Source organism: Cervus elaphus, chromosome 29 (genome assembly GCF_910594005.1).
Source record: "Cervus elaphus chromosome 29, mCerEla1.1, whole genome shotgun sequence".
Lineage (NCBI taxonomy): Eukaryota > Metazoa > Chordata > Mammalia > Artiodactyla > Cervidae > Cervus > Cervus elaphus.
This window is the reverse complement of record NC_057843.1, coordinates 11,541,550-11,550,081: the sequence shown is the minus strand read 5'-3', so window position 1 is coordinate 11,550,081 and position 8,532 is coordinate 11,541,550. Positions and strand designations below refer to the sequence as shown.

Below are 8,532 nucleotides of genomic sequence, written 5' to 3'. Positions count from 1 at the left end.
ATCCCAGAAGGGGTGGCTCCGTGAACAGAGCACCGGCCTTGAGCTACCACACTCATCAGGGATACCGTTCCCGCAAGCCTGCGTGTTCACACCTCATCCAGGGGTCCGGGTCTCAGGCAGACCCCTAGGAACTCCAGGGGGTTGGGGAACTGAGTCGTAGTCTTCACACTCTGGTGCAGGGAGATCACGGCCCTGAGGCTATGAGGGCTTCAGTTCTCTCCCTGAAATCCCTGGGCATCTCCCCTTTGCTCTAAGCTGTTCTTTTCTTCCTGCTAAAGAGCAAAACTGACTGTTCGAAGGGCATCATCCCATGTAACCAAGAACCTCCTTCCTACTTGCCTAAAGTAAGTTCACACAGCCCATCAATGAGATTGCGTCATGAAGCAGGAAATGAAAGCCCACACGCACACTTGGTTCTTCTCAAACTATAAGCTTTTATTCTATTTTATATGTCACTCATCCAGAACATGACGAGTATATGGGTGGCATCGTTCATACTCAATGTGAAACGACGTAATGCACACAAGTCACTTGCCCTTTGCTGGGCCCACGTGCGCCAGGCAGGAAAGAGCGCTCACGAAGCCCACCTTGAACGGTGGCCTGCTGGGGTACTGGATGTGCTATCCTCATTTCCCAGCTCTCACACGCTCCCTGGAGTTAGATGGGCCGAGATGGACATTTGGCTTGGAACTGAAGTTTCTAATTTTACACTGCTGAGTACAGCTGGACTGTTTCCCAGCCTACTTCAGAATCAAGATGCTGCCCACTCTCTACTGTGATCAATCTGAGTGTGGGATTTATTATTCACCACGCTGTCCTTCAAATCAAACAGAGAAAAGCAGGCCTCAAGACCACAAGTCAGGAAAAATTGGAAAGTGTTCCCTTTCTCCATCCTGCTCAGTTTTTCCCATAACCTGTTCCGGCCTGGAAGACGAGAGCTTCCCGTCTCTGATGGATACAAATGTGGGAGGAACAGCTTTGGTCTTAAACAAGAGGTCAGAGCCTTCTTTCCTCTCTAATCTTGCTACCTGTGTGCCTCACACCTTCCTTCCCAAGCTGGGGGACCACTGGCAGTGAACAGTGCAAAGGTTCACCAAAATCGGGGCTTTAGACGATGTTCAACACAGCACAGCAGCAAAAACAGATGCTGAAGGGGCTCCACCACAGCTGAGCGCCTACTAGCAAAGGTCAAAACCGTCCCTGTTTTGGTAAACTTCCTAAAGTCTGTTCTACCCCACACACTGTGACAAACTTCCCTTGCTCAAAAGACTGTGACTCCGGGTCAAAAAAGGTGGATAAGAAGTAAATTCTCAACCTACAGGAATACGACAGTTTGTTAAGTAAACCATCAGGTGACCCTCACCTGCACACAGATCAGAGTGGGGAAACTGGAGGCGAAGTGGGAAAGAGAAACGCTCATGCTGTGTGATTTGATCAAGGGCACAGCTCATAAAAATGCCAACAATCTGGAATTTCCCTATAAAAAGTTGAGGAAACATGCCAATAGCCAGAAATGAGATTACTTAAATGCCAACAGTTTGACCTGTTGGCACTGAGCCAATGTTCTCAGAAGAAAAGGAGGATGCTTCCTCTGGGGCCAGGGGAGCTGGTCAAAAACCCGGCCTATCACACAGAAAGAGAGGGAAGGGGGGCGGTCAGCAAAGAGCAGCTGCAAAGGGTCGAGGGCCAGGGATTTGAAACCAGTGTCAGCTAAGAGTTTACCATGTGGACCCCAGGATCTCTCACACTACAGTAAAAACAGCTGTATTCTTCCAAAGTTCTCCCTGTATATGCTGTAACGTGGGGCAGAGAGATGAGGTTACACAGGCCAATACCAGAGGTGGTCTCCCCACTCTAGACATCTCCAGCAGTTCATTTACAGTAACCAGGTGGGAGGGCTATCTGACTGCAGAAGCACAGTTGCTGAATTACACTCAATCAAGAAGGTATCTGAGAAAGGTCGTCCACTCTGGACCCCATGGGCATGTGGGACAGACATCTGTCAGTGAGGGAGGAAGCTCACCCCTGTAGAACCTGTCAGATTAAGCCCACATGACAGGGAAGGGTCTCACAGCCTGATCACCCTAAGAACCAGCTTGGGGAGGGAACTAACAAGCATATTCTAAGAAGTTATAGATTAGTGTCCTCCCAAATAAAACATGAGTCTTTATTGTTACATTTCCAACTCACAGAATTCCAGGCTATCATGAGACATATATACACAGATAATCACTAATCTATGCAGTCATCTTCTGCACCCTCTCTCAAAATTTGGCCCAAGACATTTTCCAGTTCAACCCCACACACCAACTCGGGATAAACAGAAACGCTGAAGTCTTGTCGTTTAACCCTCTGTTCCAAAGTACTATTAGAGGTGGAATATCTGTTGGAGGAGGCGCTTTTGCTGGGTTGGAACAGAGGTGAAGACTTCCGGGTGTGGTTAAAGTGTGAACCTCTCTGCCTTCTGACCCACAGACTTCGGGTCTTTCCTCTTCTTTGTTTTGTCTCTTTCCATAGCGGTTGCCTTACAGGTTGTCATAGAGATCGCTCTTCTATTCAGAATCACCCTGGAAGGCAGGTGGTTCAGATGAGCAGGACTGTTACCTATTAAGTTACTGAGTCAACAACTGAGGAATCTGAACTCCGGGATTACCACTCAAAATAAATATTATTTCAAAGTAAATAACAAACTACTCGGCTGGCAAGTGAAATGCCTAAGTCTTTCTAAACCATAGACTTGGGATTTATGCTACATCCCAAGACAGAAATCAGGTAACCTACATCTTCAGAGGAATTCACAAAGCACTCCTTCCTGTTTCTTCCCTCAATGCTGAGAAATGACTCTGGAGCCGGAAGCTGTAATATACAATTTGGGGCTCAGGTAAAAACTGCCCTAAGGCCCAACCCTGATTAACACCGACTATTCTTTTTCTTAAGTCTAATGGTGCCTGCGTGGAGGCTCTCAATGGGAAAAGGAAGGATGTAGCAGGTGGAAGCTTGGAGAAGCTGAGAGATGAGGGCAGATCCATTAACAAACTCGGATGGTACTATGGGACATGACCACTGAAGCCAGTTATCTTCTGAAAATATCACAATCACTTTCAAAACCCATATCTTTTTTTTTTTTTTCCTTAATCAGGAAGTCAGGGGTGAGAGGAACATTCGCTTATATTGCTCATCAACATGTTCTTCTTAACAGAACTGAGACTATTTTAAGAATATGAGGAGCTTTTCAAGACATCTGTTTTCAGGACAGACTGCAGTAATAGAAATACTTTCCAGAGTTGGTTCGTTCTAGAGTCTATTCCAAGAACAGGGGCGGCCAACTTTCGTGAGGTTCCAAGGCATGTTCTGGCAAAAATATTTTCACTTTCCTAAAGTTATATGCTGTCTTAAAGTCCAACTATACTGTATACACATTTATATATACATATATATATTCATCTGATCCTTTTCTGACAGCAAAAAAGGGAACACTTTTTTTAAACTCCAAAGTTGATAATATTTGTAGAACATTATGAAGGCAGAATTTTGGTTGGTTGTTTTTTTATGACTCAGAACATAGATGAAATGAAAACTTCTGCACACTGCCCCAAATTCACATCTTTAAAAGGTCCTTTTCTCCATTCACATGAATTCGTCTGAATCATTGCCATCCTGTAGGAGACAAAACAGTGAAACCATAAAAGCCTCCAAAATAAGTAACTCAGTATAAAAACTTTCATGTCAGTATTAAGGAACAAGCTTCCTTACGATGAACCATAGAATTCAATTAAAAAGTAAAATGATTAACTTCAGTCACTTCTCCTCCATGTTAAATTGTTAGTTGTTTAGAATGGCGACAACAGCAGTTGTGTTCTCTAAGGTGTCATCACTACATGGCCTGGGTTGCCCAGCAATGAGAGACCAGTGGGTCCCAAACTGTGAAGTGAGGCCCAGCGACTTACTATAGGGTGTGGAAAACAGGACTCCTTCAACAAACAGACCACAATATGAAACAAAACAAATACTGCCTCGATGCTTTAATGCCAACAAAGCTATAAATATGCACAAATATTTTTGATCTAAATTCCATTATTTTGAGCCTTGGGGGTATCATGTATTTGTTATTTCACAAGGTGGCTTCTTTTTTTTTAATAGAAAAAGTCATCCAGAAGCTACAGGCTAGTTACCAAGTTAGCTGGCTTACCAAGTTTTTGATTAGGAAAAAAAAAAAATCCTCACATGGCAGTGGTATCTGTGTAAGGACTGACTTTATTGTGTATAAACAAGCCCGGAGACCAAGCACAGAAGCGAACCCCGAAGCTCCTTTCTGGGCTTCCCTGGTGGCTCAGACGGGAAAGAATCTGCCTGCAATAATGCAGGAGGCCCGGGTTCGATCCCTGAGTCGGGAAGATCCCTTGGAGAAGGGAATGGCAACCCACTCCAGTGTTCTCGTCTGGGGAATTCTATGGACAGAGAAGTCTGACGGCTCCATAAAGTCCAGAGCATCGCAAAGAGTTGGACACAGCCGAGCGACTTTCACTGTGAAGTTCCCTTCTGAGCTACTGCATACCCTAAGACAACTGCTCTGGACGCCAACATTCAATAATACTGTGAGTTCTGGTACATTTGCCTGAAAATGTCGTAAACTGAACACAACATTGTTCTGGCGTCTCTCTCTTTCCCATGCTTTATACCTGCCTTGATAGAGAGGGAGGGGACTTCGGCTTACAGGTATGCGACATGCTTTTCTCCTTAATAGCTTGTGTTAAAGATGGGCAGGGAAGCAGGGGAGAAAGTAGAAAACAGTGCTTTCTGGGAAATCTGGCTTGATTTCCATTCAGCGGGCTTCTCTGTGCTTCTCTTCAATTAGCACAACGAATTGAGGCCACAGTGGAAATGCCTTGGATAATTGTACAAAATGCAAACTACTGTTTGTAGTCTATCCACGCATGCAAACTCTGACTGCCCAAGAGTTCTACACTGGAATAATTGTGTCAGAGATGTTCAGAGTCATCCTATGCTTCTGAAGGTCAGCTTGAGATCCCAAACACCGAGGATGTTTGTGTCCCCAAAACTCACTAAGATAATGTGGCTTGATGCCAATCAAAGTGAATTACTCCCTACAAAACCTATGAGTTAGATCTGCAAGTTCCCATGTGTCTGGGGATCTATGCTTTTTTGGGATTACAGTAACTTTTAAATGTATAGCTGCAATCCAAGACGTGATTTGGACAATTTCTGTATTTTAGATTCCCTTTAAGAGTCAAAATATTTTGGGGGCAGATTCCCTGGAGAAGGGAATGGCCACCTACTCCAGCATTCTTACCTGGGAAATGACATAGGCAGAGCAGCCTGGTGGGCTATAGTCCATGGGGTCAAAAAGAGTCAGACACGATTTAGCAACTAAACAAGAGTCAACATGCTTTTCAGTGCAGCAAAGCAGGGTTCTCGTCATCCACTTAGAAAGTGATAAGCAAATAAAACATCACAAGAAACGGTTCATGGTTCCTGATACCAAATTTAGAAATTAGAAAGAAATGCTAGATGGAAGAAAATTATTCTAAACAGGAAAGCAAAAATTCAAAATTAAAACCAACCTCAGGGTGGAAGACTAATATTTTTCCTGATGAACTTGTGTAAGCTAAGTTAAAAATTAAGTTGTGTCTTAGGTAAACACCAGTCTTTGGCTGAAAATAACTGACCAAGCTGTGGATTAAAAAATTTCTGTGTCGCCTTAACAGAAGATGGTTACAAGAATGAAAGTCCATTCTTTTGAAGAAGGAGGATGAGCTATATGAGTCCTTGCACTGTGACAGAACAGAAACACCCAGCACAGAACTTCCTCGGAAATTTGCACCTGGTTCCAACATGGGCCTTGGGAACAGCAGCAGCAGTGACAGAAGGAGGGGAAAGGCAGGAAGGTCAACAATCCTTTGGTCTACAAACCTGACTTTCTAATCCTGGAACTTTTAACATGTCACTAATTGGGTAGTGTCTGTACACAGATGTATATTTGTGTGTGTATATGGTGTGTTTCTTAATTCCAAAACAACATCCAAACTTTGAAAATCCATAATGAAAATGGCTAAGGTCATAACACAATATACATGCCAGATTTCTGCTGGGAAGTTGTCTCTAAATAATAGAAAACTTCAATAGCAACAACAACCACAGCAAAGACATCAGACCTGGTTTATGTTAACAACTTCTGCTCAACTGTTATACTGTTTTCTCAGAGTAGTTTCCAGAAGGGATTAAATACACCTCATCTCTTGATACTGATGCTCTGTGGATAAATAACAACCAAAGACAATATGGATAAGAAATAATAATGACCATTTATATTCATAGAGTGTCTAAATCAAGGAGGAACTTTCACACACATGACTTTGTTTAAATTCTAGAACAACCCCATGAGATAACATGTCTCTCTTTAGTACTGATGAATTGTCCCTCGGAGAGGTTAAGTAACTTTATTAGTCTTATCCAATTAAACAGATGGTTTAAGCCTCAGAACTTCAAAGTCAAGTTTCTATTTAATTACCGAATACTACTCTGGAATTTTTCACGAATAAATTATAAAGGTACATCTCTGACTCATGAAGGAGCCCCGTAACTTTAGTTCTCCAAAGGGACAGGAATAAGAATACTGTTCTTATCAATTTTTAGAAGGACATTCATTTACAGACGAACAAGGTGCAAAATCCTATTAATAATTACAATTCACACACTGAATATGGGGTTTGGCGAGGTGACCTTTAAGGAAACCTAAGTTCTGTTATTTCTAAGCATCTAAAGCAGTGTTGCTTAACAGTATTTTTTGCTGTGATGGAAATGACCTGCCTCTGCACCATCCAGCAGCACAGCCACGAGACACACGTGGTGAGTGTGACTGAGACACTGAATTTTTAAACTAAATCAAATTAAATGTCATTTTTTAAAAAAATGTAATTTAAATAGCCACATGCAAAGAGTGCCCAGTGCACTGGACAACACATCTAAAGCATCATATGCTATACTATAAACATGCAACATAGCAGCAAATATACCTGTCTAATTTCGGTTTTTTTGCACAGACTGTTTAATAATGGCCTAACTACGCTATCTCCAGCCACTTCAAAATAAATTTTGGGCAAGACAGCACTTGTGGACAGTAAGTCCCTGCCACGGTTCCAATAAAATAATGATGTGCTTGCTGATGCTAAGATGACCCCTTCTACACTATAACGTGAATCACCATCTCTCTTTATCTTAGGTCCTCAGGAACACGAAGACAACCAATGTTTGGTACTTAGACTACAGTTAAGATCTTTCATTTAATTTAACTGAAGGTGATAATTTTGTCCTCGCTCAATTAAAACATAGAATCTGCAGTCACATTACTATAGAACATTAATAAATAAAGGCACTTTTGGCATGCCTGCCGGAAAAGAGGGAAACAGGGAATGAAAAAGTTCTTGAAAACAAACATGGGGCAAAGACCACAGGGAAAGTGGGCAGTGTCTAACAGAATCCACCTGAGTGTTCAATCATTGCCAAACCACTGTCAAGCCATCCGCGAGATGTCAACCAACACTGGCCAGAAACTCAATCGTTACAAACTTGGTGAGTTATTTCAAGGCACAAAATTAGAGTGAATAACTTGAATGTACCTGATTTGAAGACATATTCTCAACTTTCATTAGTGACGAATAGCTCCTAGAAGAAGAAAAACAAACAAACAAAAAAAATATTTTAAGTAAGATTTTCTGGCTGGCAAGTATTTCATGAACCAAGTATCTAGCAATGCTGAGGGCCTTCTGAAGAAAACAGCATCTCTGCTGTGACTTGTCATCTCACCTGGGTCTTATTCTTTTCTAACTTCAATCACCTGAACTGTGGGCTTCAACTCTGATCTCTGAAGCTGCCAACTCTGAAACATCCCCACCTTAGGTAGACAAGTCCTATCCTTGGTCTTTTCTGATCTGTTACACACTTCTCCTCTATTGACCCCTTTTCTGATTTCTGCTTATTCCTTCCAGTTTCAATGTTTACACTGTGAGCTAGATTTCAATGTTAATCACTACAAACAAAGCTAGTGGAGGTGATGGAATTTCAGCTGACCTATTTCAAACCCTGAAAGATGATGCTGTGAAAGTGCTGCACTCAACATGCCAGCAAATTTGCAAAACTCAACAATGGCCACAGGACTGGAAAAGGTCTGTTTTCATTCCAATCCCAAAGAATGCTCAAACTACCGCACAATTGCACACATCTCATACGCTAGTAAAGTAATGCTCAAAATTCTCCAAGCCAGGCTTCAGCAATATGTGAACCGTGAACTTCCAGATGTTCAAGCTGGTTTTAGAAAAGGCAGAGGAACCAGAGATCAAATTGCCAACATCCGCTGGATCATCAAAAAAGCAAGAGAGTTCCAGAAAAACATCTATTTCTGCTTTATCAACTATGCCAAAGCCTTTGACTGTATGGATCACAATAAACTGTGGAAAATTCTGAAAGAGATGGGAATACCAGACCACCTGACCCACCTCTTGAGAAACCTATATG

General features: G+C 42.3%; 1 protein-coding gene across 4 annotated transcripts in view; it reads right to left on the bottom strand.

The window, feature by feature from the left end:
- Positions 1–414: 414 nt before the first annotated feature.
- Positions 415–8,532, bottom strand: part of CCDC25 (coiled-coil domain containing 25) — a 34,320-nt gene continuing 26,202 nt past the window's right edge. For 3 of the 4 annotated variants that reach the window (XM_043890913.1, XM_043890914.1, XM_043890915.1), the window contains 2 exons: positions 7,638–7,683; positions 415–3,657 (listed from right to left, as the gene is read on the bottom strand). In XM_043890913.1, the coding sequence (XP_043746848.1) occupies positions 3,628–3,657; positions 7,638–7,683 (76 nt within the window). In that variant the 3' untranslated portion in view covers positions 415–3,627. The remainder of the gene's footprint in view (positions 3,658–7,637; positions 7,684–8,532) is intronic. The other variant, XM_043890916.1, reaches the window with a different exon arrangement.